We start from the raw sequence: 18,464 nt of genomic DNA on the forward strand, positions 1-18,464 counted from the left end.
TACCAAGGGGTGGCCTCAGCTCTTGCTAGAGGGCTCCCAGCAAGACCCTGTGGAACTCCACACTGAGGCCCAGGAGCTGGTGGCCTGCGTGCTTCCTTCCTCGGGGCAAGAGTCTGGGCAGAAAGTCCAGAGCTCGCCACTTGGCGATAGTCCCCACACTGGGCCTGAGCCAGAAGCAATGATCCCTGCGAGGCCGGCAGCTACCCACTCCTTTCTGTGGCGCAGGCGCAGAGAAGATACCGGTCCTCAGCGCATCAGAACAACACCCTCTTCTAAATCAACATTTTGCTCTGGGTCCTTTATTACCCTGAAATGCAACTCACAGACTATGACTTTATGTATTTTAAAGACCAATGTATACTAAAGAGCGATAAATGGAAAGAAGGTGGTTTGAATTAAAACAATAAAAATATGTTAAATATACAAACCAATGCACAAACATACACAAATGCTCATTTGGTCTCCTTCTTGGAGCTATAAAAATTCCAACAAATGCTACTTAGAAAGTATTCCTTTACAAACCATTGCCAAACACCGGGGTCGAGGAGGCAGGTGAGCTGCAGTCATGGACTGCGCCCCAACACCGCACAGATGACGCGCTCCCAGGCTCAGCTAGGGCAGAGAACACCTAACCAGACAGAAGCCACGAAAATGAGTTTTCACGCTCTAATTTTCTTTTCTTACATATTGGCCTCAAGTTTCTATTTTCACTGCCAATATAAGCTGTTGGCAAAATTTATTTTAAGCAAAAGTATTATCGTCGTGTATAGTAACCAGAACCTACAACTCCGCAAGGTGGAGGCACCGACAGGCGCTGGTGGCGGTCTGGTGGAAGGTGGCTCGGGTCCTCCCAGCATGCTCCTCTGAGAGCAGGACCCGTGTCACCATCATTCTGTCACTGCAAGTTCCCTGGGCTCCAGCCCTGACCCTGGAAGCCACTGGGCACCCATCTCAGCAAGGGCAGGGGTGGGCAAAGGGGTATAGTTGTCAGCAGCTGCCAGGCGGGTCCTCTGCCCAACAGCAGCACCAGGGCCCCAGACGCTAGATGGACTCAGCCACCCCTTCCTGGGCCCTCCAAGCCTGACTGTTGGCCCTTCCTAGGAGCCACCTATGCTCAAAACTTCCTTTTCTGCTTAAACTAGCAAGAGTTGTTCTGTCTACTGTAACTAGAGGCCTGTAGCAGACCAAGAGCTAGGATACGGCTATAAAATAACCCCGCTACAAGCTCTCGGGGGCAGGGTTCACCCCCGGCTCTCCCTGGTTAAATAAGGAGCTTGTCACTCCCTGGGAGCACGTGCCACACCCTTGAGGGGGGCAGCACCACAGTGCACGCCCCATGTGCACAGGACAGAGCTCAGTCTATGGGGCTTTAGGCAAACTACCCCAAAGTCAGGAAATATCACACCCTGAGGTACAGAACCGACTGATGGGTGGTCTCTGGAATCAGACAGGTGAGCTGAGCCCACGCTGTGTGGGGTAACCCAGGGCCGACCTGCAAAGCAGACGACCTGGGCAGCCTTCAGAAGGTGGCTCAGTGGAAGCTGTTACAAGGCATTCTTTGCCTGCTCCATTCCGGAGACTAGTCCAGGTGCTTGCTGCTCCTCCTACTGTCAGTTGCAGGAGGTCAGGGAGGAGACAGCCGCTTCAGCGAGTGGAGTCTGTGGCGGGCACCACAGGCTCCGGGCGCTGCTGGCCAGGTCCCTGCAGATTCTTAGAGCTGCCAGCGGTGCTCAGAGACAGCAGAGCGCTCAGAGGAGCATCTGGCTGGAAGCTGGCTACTGCCTGCTTTGCATTTATTTCAGCAACAAAATCGACAGATCTGCAGTGAGGGGACCTCAGTGGTGCCCAAACACTACCCAAAGCTTAATCATGCAGGAAAGGGGACCCAAGATCAGGGCCACAGGCCACTGTTTCCACCTCAGAGACCGAGGAGTAGAGCAGCCACATCGGCCTGCCCCAGAAATGCAGCCTCCACTGAGAAACAAGTGGGAGAAAGGCTCAGTATCGACCAAAACAAGGAAAAGCAAGGCAAAAGGCAGAGAACGAAGTTCTCTCACCAGCAGTTACAGCAGCAGTGGGACTGTCAATAACGCCTCCTGTCTGACTTCATTTAAATGCAGCCACCACAAAGACTTGAAAAACAACAGAGAAAAATCAATGAAACAAAAGTTAGTCCTTGGAAAATATGAACAAAATTGACAAACCGTTAGCTAGACTGACTAAAAACAGAAGACTCAACTTACTGAAATTGGGAATAAAAGAGAGAGCATTACTATCAACCTACTACAAACTTTCATTTATTTTTCTTTACATATGTGTGTGTGTGTGTGTGTGTGTGTACACACACATATACATGTATGTATGTTTTGTATACAAACACATATATATACATATACATATATATGTATATATATTGATTTCTGAGAGGAAGGGAGAGGGAAAAAGAGAGAAAAACATCAATGATGAGAGAGAATCATTGATCAGCTGCCTCCTGCATGCCCCACACTAGAGGATCGAGCCCATAATCCGGACATTCCTTATCAAAATAACTCTATCACTAATTAGATACAAGATCTGTAAAAGCTGCACAATCTAAAATAAAGATCCTTGAAAACCCAAGGAAAAAGTCTCAAATGATTCTACAAATAACTGGGGAAATGCAAACCCAAGGATAACAGATGCATGTTACAGCCTCCTGGGTGGTCCAAAGGACTGGTGACACCAAAAGTTGTTAAGATGTGGACTAGCAGGTGTGAGTGTATACGTGTGTGATGGCCACATATGGACACTGTATGATGTGAGTGTATACGTGTGTGATGGCCACACATGTACACCCACACATATACGTAACCCTGTCTGGGAACACTGGCCAGGCACCCAGGGGTTGGCCCACGAGAGAAGGCAAGTGGAGGGCTCGGTGCTCAGCACCATGACAGTAAGAAAGGGGAGGCCCTCTCACTGCCCATCGGTGTCCGTGAAGGCATTTGGCATATTCACTCAGAGGGTGAACTCCAAAGCAGCTAGAATGCCAGGTAAACCTCATGGTGCTAGGACATGCCAGGCACAGGACAGGGGCAGGGTGTCTGTCCCACAAGCATGCTGCTGAGGGGAGGAGAGCCATGTGTTTAGTACCTTCAGTACAGGGACTTGAGGCCCATCTGTGACAAGGAAGGGCTGGCCTGGGGTCCCTCTGCTCCATGCTCTGCACTACAGGACACCGGGCAGATGTCTGGGCTCAGGGCGCTGCTTCCCATATGGAAGGGAGCAGACCCAGCACATGCGCCCGGGCCTGGCAGCCCCACCAGACACCAGGGGCACGTGCAGACCCCAAGTCAACGCCACTCAGCTTGGGATCTTGACTTTCTCCGTGAAAAGCAACACGCAGCTAGAGTCAAGTTAAATTCCAGTAGGGAAGTGCCTGTTTATTCTCTTACAAAAGTCCTTCACCCACAGTACAGGTTCCTGATGCAGCAGTTGCCACAAGCACTGAAGTCACTCAAGGTCTGCCCACTGGCTGTGCTGAAAACAGTTTGAATGCCACACGGAATATACACGAGGAGTTTCGGGCTTTTTGAGTGACTCTACAGGCTTTTCTCATTATAGAAAACTAAAATTAGCAAGGTTAGGGTCACAGACATCAATTTTCTCCTAGAAACTGGGATAAATTTTTAACTTTCTCCCCATGTGGAATTTGTTCCATTAAACGATAGAAATGGAAAGTACATGTGTTGGTGCTTTTGCGTTTGTCGTCCATGGTTCCTCAGCAGGCAGTCCACAGCGGACCCTCCTTGAGGGCCACTCCTGTGCGCCTCGCCTGGGGTGGACCCCTCCCTCCAAGGACACCGATGCTCCCGGGCTACACTTCCCTGAGTTGCTCTGAGCTCCTCACCCTCCAGCCTAGCCTGAGCCCCCCTTCTTCCCTTTCCGGACTGACTCACTTATCAGTAGCTTTAAAAATACCGATAGAGCACAGGCAGCTCAGCTGGCCCGAGTGCGTGCAGGAGGAGCTGACGTCCACACTGAAGGCCCCGCCCTGGGGAGGACAAGAGCGGGGCCAAGGCAGAGGCGCCGGCACTAACCACATCTTCCTAGAAGTGGGGTCATCAGCTGCAGTCCCCCGTGCACGAAAGACACTGGGGCTCGAACCAATCAGACACATGCTGCCTCTTAGCCTGCAGCTTCCTTCACTCACCACCCACGTCAGCCCCGAACTTCCCATGCAGGCCTGCTCCCCGTTTCAAGCCTCTGCTTCGGCCCCGAAGTGGCCCCAATGGGCACCCCTTCCTTACTTCCCTGGGGCAGCTCCCATGCTCCGAAGCCTTCGCCCCAACCCTGGCCACTTGCCCCAGGAGGCCACCTGTGGTCTCCACACCCAGGGCATCTCTTGCATCCTGAGTCACCCTAAAGTCCATCTCTTGCTGTGCTTGGCAGCTGGGGCAACCCAGGGACCAGAGCCAGGCTGCCCCGTGCAAGGCCCCCTCTGTCCTAACGGTCGGCTGTGCCTCATCCCTATAAGACGAGAAGAGCGGAACCCCTGCCTCAGAGGGCGACAGTCCTGACAACATGCCAGGCTTCTCAACGCTGTGCAGTCAAACCAAGGCTCAACCTGCTGGCTCCTGGATCTGCCTGGGCCCCACTCCTCTCACCCACAGCAAGGCCTTCTTGAAACATCCCTCCCAAACTCCCAGAACGCCCCTCTCAGGCCCCCTCCTGTCCTCACCTCTGTCGCCTCATGCTCCGTGATATCACCTGCTCTCCAGACTTTACCCTACAGACCGCTCCTGTCTTAGATTAGGACTGGTGGGGTAGGTGTAGAAAATTGGGGCGGGGGGGGGAAGAGGTGAAGCAGGGAAGGCAGCACACAGGGGCTCTGGGGGCCTCCCCCAAGGGGCCCACGGGCTGCTCCCAGCACTAGGCCACTCTGCCCAGCCAATTCAGAGGATGCCCACAGAGGCAGTGTGCCGATGGGAGCATCGCTATGGGGGGGCCTCAGGGGTGGCCCCTGCTGCGCCTCCAGCACCTGAAAGGGGGCCCAACTTCAAGGAGGAGGTCACTAAATAAGAGTGAATGAAAGGCCGCTGGGACCAGCTATTTTTTTTTTTAACTTTTTTTAATTTATTTTTTAATCTTCACATGAGGATACTTTTTCCATTGCTTTTCAGAGAGACTAGAAGGGCAGGAGGGAGGGGGAGAGAGAGAAATAAAAGCATTGATGTGAGACAGACACATCAACTGGTTGCCTCCCACACATGCCCCTATTGGGGGCTTGGGGGCAGGGAGTAAACCCACAACCCAGGTATGTGCCATTTTGCCACTGACCTGGAATCAAACCCGAGACCTTTTGGTGCACAGGCTGACACTCTAACCACGGAGCAACCGGCCAGGGCTGGGACCAGCTATTAACAATCCCTAAAAATTAGCTCTCCTAGATGCCCCGTCACCCACACACCTGCAAACTCAGTCAAAGTTGAACCTGGGCAGCACAGCAGAACCACCCGAAACCTGGAGGCTGAAAATGGGAGGACCCCAGGCTGACCTACATGGAGCCCAGACCTCCTGCCCGAAGAGCGCCCCCTCTAAGAACACCAAGTGCCCCTGGGCCATGGATGCAAGGACAGAGCCCTGAGGGTTCAGAGAGTTAGAGGAGACTCTACCTGGCTCTGGTGACAGCCTTGGAGTTATCAAATTGGCCACCGGGGTGTTACTTTTGTTTCCTGGTTGGTCAGTCTCCACTGCTCACCCAGATTCTGTTTGCAGCATTAATAACCACGACCCTCCTGTCCCTGCACACAGCCCAGCCGCCCACCTCCCACCTGGACTCCGCACAGTATGTGCTGCCTGGATGCAGGGCGAGGGTAGTGACGGTGGTACAGCGAAAACAGGAAGTTGCAACAGATCTGAAAACCGTAACAGTGAAGGAGAAAAGAAAAGCAAAACATATGTCCCCACACATTTGTGACTTGGACAGATGTCATTCTTAACAAAATGAATCTGTCTGAAAGGAAGTTCCACATCATCCCAAATTACAATGCAGCAAATGCAGAGGATGCCCTGCACTCAGGTGCTGGGTAAACATTTGCTGCCCCAGATAAAGCCAGTGCCCACTGATGCACCCCAATCAATCCTGGGACCCCAAACAGGTACAGGACTCTGAGTGTCCTGGAGGGCAGCTTTGGGCAAACTAGGATGAGTGGGTTTGTTCATTCCCCAGCCCTTCCATGCCTGCCTCTCGGGTTCCCAAGGGTCCTGCAGAGGAGGCCTCATTAGAGTTTTGAAAGCACTGACCACTCAACCAGCTCTCAGTCCACACAAGCAGGCTCACCCATGTGGCTAGAGCTCCCTGACCGGAGTCTACACTCACGTCTTACAGAGCCAACGGTTCCCCAAAAGCCTAAGTAGGCAAGGTAGAGTGCTCAGAGCTGGGTCCATGCTGGGATGGGGGCAGCTGCCCCCCAGTTGTCCTTAGGACCCTGTCCTCCATCTGCTCTGTGGACCCTGGGACTAATGAGCCTTGTGGCTAACAAAACTGCTGGCCCCAAAGGACCCCGATGCAATCCCCTTCCAGGTGGGCCGCAGGGCCCTGAGCACACGCCCCCACCCAAGGACAGCAAGGCTCAGAGAGGAAGGCCGCACGCCTGAGGCCTCCCAGAAGGCCACCTGCCACGGGGCCAGCGGGAACAGTCCCTACGATGCCTCATGTGATGGGGACAGCAGGAGGCCAGGCTAGCAAGCACGCCTCAGAGCCTGAGTGCCCTCACCTCCATCACAAGAGGGAAAGGTTTTCCCTAAATGCAGAAAGGGGACCCAAGTAGTGTTTCCTCTTGTTCTTCTAATAGGGAGTAGCTGGAAACATCGGATCTGACACCTGCCCCCGTTGTCCTGTGATGGTACTGTGCTCACTAGGTGACGAGCCCAGGCCAGGACAGCCACGTGCCCATCAGGAAGGTGACAGACCCTCTGCCCTGCAGGGCTGAACCTCTCATCCATGCAATTTCAGGAACACAGCTGCCAATTCACAGAAATTCTCCACCCGATGACCAGGTGGGTGCACCACGGAACAAAACCCCCCAGGAAGCAGGACTATCAGAGATGCTCGGGAGGCAGTGAGAGAGGGTGAGGACAGCCCTCTGAATGGTCCATCACACCCAGAGGCTGAGAGCAGAGAATTCACCTGCGCGAGGCACTCTCTGCCCCAATCTGGGTCGGTGTCCACCTGGTCCATGGGCAGTGGGAGGGGAGGCTATGGACAGCCATGTCCCTCCCAGGGAGCCCTGCCTGCCACTGCCTGCTCCTAAGGACTAATACTATCAGAGGGATCCAGCCTTTCCAACTGCCTGGAGGACTGACTGCCCAGCGCCACCCATGCTCTGACAGGGGCGTTGGTGGGCCTGAGCACAGCAGGGTCCAGGAACCCAGCGGCCTCGCAGCTCTTTTGATTCCCCATAGCTGTGTCTGCTCTGCCCCCACAATCATATACATAGAACCCCGAATCGCGCCCCTGCCACTGCCCAGTGCGGGTCAGAGGCCAGCACACCTGAGCAGAATGTCATGTGATGAGATCTATATCAACAGGGAAGACTGAAGGGACCGAAACACAAACCTGGAACCAACTCAGGGTGGGGCAGGGAAGTGCTGCACAGAGCTGGTGGCAGGAGGGCAAAGGGGCTCCTCGGGAAAGGAGCCTGTCCAGGCCACAGAGGACCATCCAGCATCGCTACAGGTGCGGGTGGGCACACAGGCCGTCCCTTTGGCACAATCAGGGACAGCGGATGGATCAACCAGGCAGCCCGAGCACTGCTCAGCCCTGGACACAGGAGGCCCTTGCCAGGAAGGAGAGGACAGAGACCTGCCAAGGAGGCACCCAGGGACACCTGACAACACCAATGCCACACACCTGTCAGGGCCTCCCTTCCCTCCCGTACCTGCTGCAGCCACCGTGCTGGGATTCCTTCCTACCTTCCTGACACACACGTGGGCGGAAAGAAGTCACATGCCCACAGTTACATGTGATGAAAGGCAGAGACATCCACACTTCCCTGTGCCACTGCATGTCCTCACTGACACTGGAGTGTGGCCTCCACAGGGCATTAGGGCGGATTTCCCCTCCACCAAGACCTGGCCCAAGCTATGCCTTCTGCTTTTAAATCCCCTTCGGTTCCCAGAATAACTGCTGGCCACTCAGAGGCCCTGAGAGGTAGGGCAGGAAGGAGGCTAGTCCGAGCCCACACCAGTGAACCTGGAAACCTCCAAGACACAGGCCCAGACACCAGTTCCCATGCTCCCAGGCCAGAGCAAGATGAGCCAGGGAGGCCCGGTGGGCAAAAAGTAAGCAGGGCCAGGCTGCAGATGGAAGAAGGGGCAGGTTAGGCATAGGCTTCTTGGTGCCAGGGCAGTGCAGGGCGAGCCACCCCAACCACAGGGCATTCTGCTCAGACAGGGGAGGGGACTGCAGCTTACAGCTTGCGTGGCATCCCCAACCCCTCACCGGGACCTTGATGGCCCAAGAAGGCAAACCCAAGGTCACAGTGGCCCACCAGTAAGAGGCTGACCCCAAGGCCCTGCTCCTGGAGAGAAGGGGAACTTATTCTTATTCACTGAAGGGAAAACCAAAACCGGAGGCAGCGTTTCCTCCAGCGTGGGAGGCACCAGTGTGTTTCCCTGAAGCCAGGGCAGCTCGTCAGCCCACGAAACTCCACATCTGTGCAGCACCAAGACCAGCTTCGGTGTAGGACCTGTCACTCACTCCCAACCTGCTCCAGATCCTCTCAATCCTGACTGACATCTGGGGACCTGAGCCACTTCCCACATCATCCCTGGTCACATGCACACCCCACATGAAGTGAGGTCAGGATGGGACACTGCCGCTCCACCCTGCACGGTCTGCTCGCCTCCTCGCTGTGATGGACGGAGCCGTGGGCCCCTCCCGTGCAACCCCTCCCAGTGGACACTCTGCTTCAGTGCCGTTTCCATCTCCCAAACCAAATGTTAAACTTTATAAAGCAGTGCAGGTGTGTGACCGAGATGCTGCTCAGACCTTCTGCTGCCTTTCTGACTAGCCACCAGGCCCTGTGCTGACCCCGCTACTGGAACCCATCCTGGATCGAGCCCACCTCCCAACAGGAGACCCTGCCACCAGCCGCCCAGGCAGACACTGAGGTAGTCAACATTTAAAAAGCTATCACCGTGGGAAGAGATCAACCAAAGAACTTGTATGCATATATGCATAACCCATGGACACAGACAGTGGGGTGGTGAAGGCCTGGGGCAGGGGGCGAGGCAGGCTACAGGGATCAATGGGGGGATAGGGGACATATGCAATACTTTCAACAATAAAGTGCTTTTTTAAAGCCATCACCCTGTAGTCCCTTGTGGGACCTCCCCGCAGGCAGCACTGACCCCCATCATCTCCCCTTCCAGTCATTGGGCTCTAAAGGGGCAATTTGCTGGAGGCAGGCTGGGTCTGATTTTTGTACTTCTGAGTCACCCTAGAACAGGCCTCTCTCCCAGAAACCCGGCCATCGCCCACCGGAGACAGACCCCAGGGCTGCGTGGCCCCTCCTGCCCAGCTCCAGGAAGGACATGCAGGCCCCATGCTGATGGTGTGTGCCATGAGGGCATGCAAGCCCCAAACTCAAGTGGAGAGACCTTTCTCAGGACGCCCTGCCAGATCCCAGGCTGAGAGGCAGCGGACGTGTCCCTGTCCTCCAGGGCTGTCCAGCAGGCCGACCTGCAGTGCTCACTTCACTGGATTCAAACAAGAAAAACATTTAATACTTTACATCGAAGAAGTGGCTCCCCCACCCAGTGATCTAAACCCTCCCTCAGCGACTGGAGAGCCGATAAAAACAGGAAACCCCACAGATGACAGTGTGAGCTCTCGGAGGCTGGCCGACAGCTCACAGCTCTGCCTGTGAGATCCAGGACGTCGGGCAGGAGGACCAGGAGGCGAGTGTGGCTGCACACAGACCTTCGCCATGTTGACTTCCAATGAGAACCACATCTAAGGCAGGCATGGCACGGTGCTGTGGAGGGCGAGGTGTGCAGCAGAGAAAGCAGCCCATAACTGTACCAAACTTGGGATCACCGTATATCTGATCCTACCACCGTGGGGATGGGCGGGACCCCATCTACAAACAGAGTCCCAGACTTGGGCAAACAGAAAGTACACTCAGATCTCAGGTCACAGGCAGTAATGCCACAGGCCACACCCATGGGACCAGGGGCCCGGGAAAGCAGGGAGGGAGACTGTGAGGAGGCTGGCTGATCAGCCCCCGCCTGCCCGGCACACCAGAGCCTGCTTTGGGCTGCGTGGACAAGGACTGCTGCTTCCCCCATCTCTTGGAAGACTAGGCACTGGCCTGTGCACTGGGCTTCCCCAGGCGACAGCACTGTATGCTGGGCTCAGGTCTGGGTCCTCTCCCTACCTCCTGGGTGTCCACATAGAGAGGCCTGAGTCTAGCTGAGCTCCCAGGAGGTGAGTATGGCTGGAAAAAGGTGGCAATGCTGGGAGGTGGGGGTGAGAACAAGAGCCAAATGATGGGTGTCCAAGCAGCCAGGGAAGGAGTCTTTGAAAAAAGACATAATTAGGAGTGCTGGCAGGATGTGGGGCAACTGCAGCTCTGGGACGGGCAGGTGTGCTGACAATGGGGCGGCACCCTGGAAACAGTGGGCAGCTCCTCGGCAGGCTCTACAAGGAGTCACCGAGCAGCCGCAGCGCCCCTCCAGGCACATGCCCAGGAGAAAGAAAACGCACATCCATGCAGAAACCTGGGCACGAATGCTCAGGGCAGCACTATTGCTAATGGCCAAGGTGGAGCAGGCCAGGTGCCCACCCTGGATGGGAGATAACAGACTGGTGTGTCCCAGAGGAGATGAGCGCTCATCCTGAACAGGAATGTGGCTCTGACATACGCCAGCACTGAGAACAGGCTGGTGAGAGAAATCAGATGCAAAAGGCCACATGAGTGACTCCATGTGGGAAATGTCCTAGAGATGGACAGGAGATGGTGGTTGCCAGGGTCTGGGGTTCAGGGAGATGGAGAGAATGGGGAGGGGGACAGCTAAGGCTACTGAGTTTCTTTTTCAGGTACAAGAAATGTCCTAAAATTGGCTAGTGAGAGGTGCACAACTCTGTGGGTACAGGAAACCACTGGTCGAACACGGACATGCTGAAGTGTATGGCGTGTGACGGCCATGTCAGTGAAGCCATCACCAAACAAAAGTCCTTGAAGAAGCAGGGACCTAGCCATCAGAAGCCCACTGGCACACATCCCGGTGCACCCCACCAAGCCTGCTGTGCTGGGCAGAGCTGGGAGAAGGCTGAGGGCAGCGAGCAGTGGAAGTGAGAAAGCCCCACAGCAGCAGGAGAGGCCGAAGCATTCAGGGAGTTTTCGGGGTGGGGCTACAACGAGGGCAAGAAGGGCAAAACTGATGGTGGAGGGAAGAGAGGGACCGTGCCCCAGGTGCCACCCACCCTGCTCCGCCCAGGGGAGCAGCTCACAGACACCTGCTGTCTCTAAGGTCCTGGGAGGCCTGCAGCCTCGCTGGCGATCCTCAGCAGAGCCCAGTTGCACAACCGGTCTGCAACCCCTGGGTAGAGGGCTGCCCAGGGGTTGACCAAGCAAAAAGGGAAATCAGCTCAAAGCTGACATTTCGCCCCGAGTAAGTAGCAAGACAAAGTCCTTACAGGCAGACACCCGAAAGCAAGCTGTGCTCTCAAAATTCTGCCTGGCTAGGTCTCCTTCCCAAGAAACAGCCTTACCATGTAAGGGGGGGACAGCTCTGAAACCTCGGCTGTGAAACTTCCCCTCTCAGTTCACTCCTAGCCAAAATGTAAAGAGCCTAAAGCTAGACACCTCACTTGTCAAAATCCAACCACCCCAAGGAAAACAATTAGGTATGTAGCCCTGCCACCACCTTCCAGGCAAGTGGGAGTCCCACTGGGGTTACAGAACAGCCCCAGGGCTCTCTGTGAACCTGGAAAAGTCCCAGGCACCCCCAGCCATGTCTAGAACCCCAGGCAGGGAGATGGCCATGCAGGTTTGGGAAGGGCCACAGCTAGGGCAGAGGTCACCGGAAGGAAGGCCCAGGAGACTCAGTAAGTAGTTAACTGGTCACGGCTATGTTCGTAATAATACAATGCAATGACTTCCCGTTCCCCTCCCACTGTCTCCTGTGTGAACCGTGGCTTTCCAGGGGGTGTCTGAGGTGCAATGACGTCCACACAGCTAATGCAACTTTCTCAGCTTCAGCTTTCCTGTTCCTACCTATTGATATATGGTAAATATTGGTAGTTGTAACCTACATAACTAATAACTCTTTGGGGTCCTCCATAATTTTTAAGAAAGCAAGAGGCAAACATTTGAGAACCAGTCCATTGTAGGTATTTATCACACCTTCGTCTGTCATCACAGGGTGAGGAGCAACCTGAGGGCCCTCTGTGGAGACATAACAGAGCCAGGAGTGCTGACGAGATGAGAGTAGGGTGTTAGGGGCAAGACATGGTTAAAGTCTACATCCAGACTTTAACAGTGGTCACCTCTGGGGAAGGGGGGGCGGGGTGAGGATGGGGGTAACAAGGGAAGACAATAAAACCACAAAAGCAAAAACACATCACCTAGCACTGTGCACAAAAGGAAAACTGTCCTTCACAGCAGGGCACGTGTGTTTCTAACTCAGACACCTTCCTCCTCGATCCATTACCCTCCGGGACGAGGCAATGCTCTGGCCACCACCTGGAGCTCGGCTTCCCAGATGCCGAAACTATCAAGAAAGATTCCCTCCCAGGCCTCAGCACTGTCTACAGCAGTGGTTCTCAACCTTAGGCGACCCTGCTAGCGGTTCTCAACCTGTGGGTCGAGACCCACAGGTTAAGAACCGCTGCTGTAGAGCCTAAGCCCATCGGAAAACAGATATTTACATTACGATTCATTAACAGTAGTAAAATTACAGTTATGAAGTAGCAACGAAAATAATTTTATGGTTGGGGGTCACCACAACATGAGGAACTGTATTAAAGGGTCGCGGCATTAGGAAGGTTGAGAACCACTGGTCTAGAGTGTGTTGGTCAGTATGGGCACATGTTATGCAAAGACACGGTCACCAAGCAGATCTCCTGAAACCTACTACATAAAACAAGGAATCACAATCTCCTTCAAGAATTGGCCTCTTTCATGTCCCGGTACCTCTCCCACAAGCACCACATGGCACATGGAGGAGACTATTTAATGCCCACCCTGCTGCCACTGCCTGGGGACGCTCCCTCCCTCGGGTGCTCCACACAGTAAGAAACCTGTGTTACAGCCTGGCTGGCGTGGCTCAGTGGTCGACCTGTGAACCTGTGAACTGGGAGGTCACAGTTCGGTTCCTGGTCGAGGGCGCATGCCTGGGTTGACGGCTTGGTCCCCAGTGTGGGGCCTGCGGGAGGCAGCTGATCAGTGATTCTCTCTCATCATTGATGTTTCTATCTCTCTCTCCCTCTCCCTTCCTCTCTGAATCAATAAAAGTATATTTAAATTAAAAAAGAAACCTGTATTACAGATACGTCTTTACTAGCCCTTCAATTCAAAGACACCTTGCAGAATTAACCTATGCACTGTTTTCAAAAACAAATGTTCCTTCCCAATGTAAACATAATGCAAAACTCCTTATAGCATTTAAGAAAATGAAAATTCAAAGACAACATGTTGCTAAACCTAAGTAAATTAAGTTACCTATTTTAATGTCAACAGAGAGAAGTGTGTGTATACAGTTGAAACACAACAAAAATGCTAGAAGTCAGAATCAAAGATTACAGGGAAGAATGTTTGCGCAGCAAAATTCTTTTCTCTCTGAGACCGAAATGCCCCACCATGCTTAATTTTCCTGACATTTCTGAGGCTTTGAAGCCACAGCTAACGGATCTGAATCATCTGAGCAAAACCATGTTACAGTGGCATGTTACTGGAAAGCCGAGAATAGAATGCTAAATATACAGACACACACCCATACCGGGCACTTTTGAAGAAATTTATCAAACACGAAACGAGATAAAGTTGTCTGTGACAAAGTCAGAGGGAAAGCAGTTCATCTCCAGCAGGGAAGTATAATGCTTGGGCTCCTGGAAGTTAAAATGAGAAATACACAAAAATAGCGCCTACCTTTTATTAATAAAAATCAAACCTCCCCAGAGCATGGCTTAGCTCACTGAAACACCTCACCCACGGTTACCGGCGGGGAAAGGACAAGAGCCTTCCCCCCGAGTCTAAGTCACACTGGTGTCGGGGGTCCACACCACCTACGGACTGGCACCTACTGCTCACCTAGGGAGGGGCGGGGAGGACGCCACAGGCCCATCGGTGCCATCACCTTTTTTTCTTAAACAAGCTCACCCCTTCGGAGCTGCATTCTGCTTTATTTGGGTTGGCAGTTTAAGTACCAACAGCTGAGACACCGAACTAGGTCAGCCCTGGCCTGCCTCCAAGCTCCGGGCCCCCGCCTCGCTCCCTCATCCCCAGGGGCGGCCCGGGGCCTGGGAGGGAGGCCCCTAGAAGGTGAAGGCCCTGTGCAGGCAGCATCCCTTTCTAGCCACGGAGAGCTTCTCAGCATCTTTCTCCTTAAAGCAGCAGCCAAGTCGGCCAGGGCTTTCAACAAGCAGCCCCTTGTCTGGGAACTAGAGAGACACTAAGTTACGGGGTAAGATGAGGTGCGGGCACCCGGGGGCTGTCCGTGACAGACAGGGAGACAGGCAGGCTGGCCAGGGGCCAGGGCCCTGGAGGGTCAGCCGTCAGAGGCCACAAGTCAGGGGCTGCGGTTTGGGGACCAGAGTTAAGGTTTTGGGGTCAAGATTCTGGGACCAGGGGTTGGCGCCAGGTTAGGGGTTTGAGGTTCCTGGAAGAGGGTTCTAGGGTCAGGGTTTGGGGACCTTGGACAAGGATGAAGACCGGGGTTCAGGGACCTGGGTTCAGGGGTTGGGGCTCAGCCTGTGGAGTTTGGAGGCTGGGTCTGCGGGACTAGGATTCCAGGGTTCCAGGCAGAGCTCAGGGCACTTAGGGTCTGGGGTTGAGGGTCGCAGGATGGTACCGGCGGGATTCAGGGCTCGAGTCCCAGGGCTTAGTGTCCGGGTCCGGGTCCCAGGGTCCCAGGGCCAGGGTTCTGGGTCTAGATCCCAAGACTCAGATCCGGGTCCCGGGGTCCGGGGCTCACGGCCGGGTCCAACGCCGCCAAAGCACTTACGTCGTCGAAGAGCGAGCCCACGTTGGCCGTGACCAGCAGCACCGCGGTGCCCGGGGCGGCCGCCTTCCCCGCCATCGTGGCCTGGCCGGCCGGCCGGTGTCCACGGAGCGCGCGTCAGCTGCGCCGGGGGGCGGCCCCGGGGTGCATCGCGGGCTCGGCGGGTCGGGCCGGGCCTGGCCGGGGTCCGGCTGCGCGCACGCTCGCTCTGGCTGCTCCGCGGCCCGCGCCCGTCGCTCTCCGCCGGCGCCTCACCGCGGCCCGTGCGCAGCCATTAGGAGCGCCGCCACCAGAGTCCCGCAGAGCCGCCGCCGCCGAGCACTGAGGCGAGGCCCGCTCCGGGGCGGGGGCGGGGCGTTCAGGGGCGGGGCTGTGTGCGGGGCGGGGCATGCGCAGAGGGCAGGGCCTAGGGAGGGGCGGGACCTTGGGGGCGGGGCGTTGCGAAGGCCTGCGCGGGCGGGGCGGGGTCTTGCGGGGGCGGGGCCTACGAGGGGCGCCCCAGCGTCGGCCTGGGCTGCATGGGCCAGTGCTCCTGTCAGTCAGCGGCCGCCCAACCCACTCAGGCCCCTCGCCCGCGCCTGGGCCGCGCGCTGACTCCGCCCTCCGCCCTGCTCTGACGTCACGGCCCGGCTTAGCGGGTGCTCCTTAAAGGGACCGCGCGCGGTTCCCCAGCTCTGATGAGTCTCAGGCCCTGCCCTGTGTCCCGCAGGTTACTCCTGTGCAGTGCCTGCCCAGCTCTGCGCGTCCCGGGAGCCGGAGCACGTGGCTTCGCATCTGCTGGTCAGGACCCTCAGAAGTGGAAGAACAAGAGGCCATGCGGGGGTGGGAGATGGGGACGTGGAGTGGGGGTAAAGGCCTGGCCTGGGTGGGCGAAAGGTGCAGCTGGGGACCCAGGTGATGCTAGGAGGCCAGCAGTGGCTGGGTGAGGCACTGTGTGCCCTGCTGGTGAGGCGGGCAAGTCCCAGTGCTGGGGCACCGCCCCTAGAAAGGAGGGGGCCCCACATTTGTAAAGCTAAATGTCCTGACAGCTACACTTACAAAATGTAACAAGTAACTGCTGCCAAAAGTAACGTTAATGATACACTTTATTCTACCCATCGATATCAATTCATTTGTAATCAATACTTAAACATCATCAGCCCGCTTTCCAAATTGAGTTGCTGAATCCTTATGAGACACTAACATCCGTCTCAGTTCCCACAGGGCTGATTCCAATGCTCACAGCCATGTGTGCCAGCTGCCCAGCTGGACAGGGTGGTTTCCAGAGTTATGTGGGCACAATTTAGGGATGGAGAGTGTCACGGAGAAGAAGCAGAGCCCCTGGCACTGGGCTCCAGCAAAGCCAGCCTTCCGCTTCCAAGTAAATGGCAGTGCCCAACGGCATCAGGAGATGTGAGTGCTGTTCTATTAAAGCAGACAGACAGACATCACCTGCCAAGGCTGGGGACCCCACTGGGCAGGCTCTGTGGGGCCCCCTTCCCTCATTAGGGAAGTCACCACCTCTCCTTGTCAATGCATCTGAGGACCCTGCTTACAGTGGCACTCAGCCTAATTACTAAAACTCATTTGACTTAGAAACCAATGTCTAATTAATTTCAGTGAATGTGGGCTTCAGACTGAATGGTGTCCCCCCAAATTCATAGGTTAGATTGAAGCCCCAACTCCCAGTGTGGCTATACATGATGATGGGGCATATAAGGAGGCAATTAAGGTTAAGTGGGGTCATGAGGATGAGGCCCTTTTCCAATAGCATTAGTGTCCTTATGAGAGACCCCGGAGCACTCACTGGCCCCCCACTCCTCCCCACCCCTGAACAGAAGACAAAGAAGAGGTCATGTGAACACACAATGAGAGGCATGGTCTGCAAGCCAGGAAGAGAGAGCCCTCACCTGAAACCAAACTCTGTGGGAACTTGACCTTTGACTTCTGGCCTCCAGAACACTGAGAGATACATTTCTGTTGTTTAGGCTGCCCAGTCTGTGGTATTATGGCTGCTGGAGCTGACTAATACTGCATCTCTTATTTTACTTTCTTACAAAGTCAGCACATGCCAAGGATACCCTGAGTAGAAACCAAATGTAGGGGCATCGAGAACGCCTGGAACCTGTTTCCTAAGTAGTAGCGTTGCCACCTCCCCTCCCCTCGGGCTGTTTTCTCCCTCACACCCTAGCATTCCCTGGCCAGAAACATGCACACCTGCACACGCATGTCTGCACACGCACTGACTCGATTACTCTGAGACTGCGCCTAAAATAGCCTGACGTCTACCTGCTGAGTCGGCAGGCCCACCAGCATCTGAGAGCTACTCTGCACCTCCTCGGTCCTGCCATCGCCTCCTGGGTCCTGTCCTCAGCTCACACGCATGCTGCCGTGTCTCGGATCCTATAAAATCCTCCTTTGCCCTACACCCCTCTCTTCACTCCCTTTGTTGTAAACTCTCTCCTAAAAGTCAACCCGTCTTTGCCCAGCAGGCCACCTCCAGGCTCTCCAACCCACACCCCACTGAGGCCATCCTCACCGTTATCACTGGCCCTTGATTCAGCCCCCCATTCCCACACCCAATCTCCCCTGACTTTCAACATGGCTGACACACCTGACTCCCTGCAGGAAATGGGGTGTCTGCCCTGGAGAGCATGACACTTGCACCCTTGGTCTTCCCCCTCACTGCCCACCCCACTCCGTCTCTTTTTCTGGCTCCTGTTGGCGCCCCACCCCGAGTCCTGGGTGCCTAGGTGATCCTGGTTCCTCCTTCTATATGTGCACTTCTCACTGGACAACTTCACTGGGCCCACCCCAAGACTTTCTCCGGGCGCCTGCCTGGCAGCTCCCCTGGGAAGAGCATGTCAAACCCAGCAGGCAGGAACAGGTTCCAGACCCGCCCCTTCCTCCCATACTCCCGCTAGCTGTCGGTGGGAGCTGTGGCCAGCTCAGGGCCATGGGCCTCTCAATTGCCCTTCCTCCATCAGACTTCCATGCCCACCACTGCACCCCATGAGCTCCCCTCACGTCTCACTATGGAAACACGGGCAGCCTGAGAGCTGGGCCTCTGCAGTCTGATGGAGCCCGCCACGAAGAGACAATCAATATGCATCCCATGAACCAGTGACACATGCAACCATCACCATGTCGGGCTGGGCTACCGGACTTTCAGAGCGATACTGAGCGCCGCATCGCCCATGGTAAAAGCCACGTTCACACAGTCCTGGGTAAGGTGGCTTCCTTGTCCTCTCTGCCCTTCTTCACCTTTGGGATGT

The 18,464-nt window shown here is 55.4% G+C and overlaps 1 protein-coding gene across 3 annotated transcripts in view; it reads right to left on the reverse strand.

The window, feature by feature from the left end:
• The window catches only part of INPP5A (inositol polyphosphate-5-phosphatase A), a 141,650-nt gene extending 126,108 nt beyond the window's left edge, over positions 1-15,542 (reverse strand). For all 3 annotated transcript variants that reach the window (XM_028149653.2, XM_054729017.1, XM_008144378.3), the window contains exon 1: positions 15,214-15,542. In XM_028149653.2, the coding sequence (XP_028005454.1) occupies positions 15,214-15,288 (75 nt within the window). In that variant the 5' untranslated portion in view covers positions 15,289-15,542. The remainder of the gene's footprint in view (positions 1-15,213) is intronic.
• Between the last annotated feature and the right edge of the window lie 2,922 nt (positions 15,543-18,464).

Source organism: Eptesicus fuscus, chromosome 17, assembly GCF_027574615.1.
Source record: "Eptesicus fuscus isolate TK198812 chromosome 17, DD_ASM_mEF_20220401, whole genome shotgun sequence".
NCBI classification, from domain to species: Eukaryota; Metazoa; Chordata; class Mammalia; order Chiroptera; family Vespertilionidae; genus Eptesicus; species Eptesicus fuscus.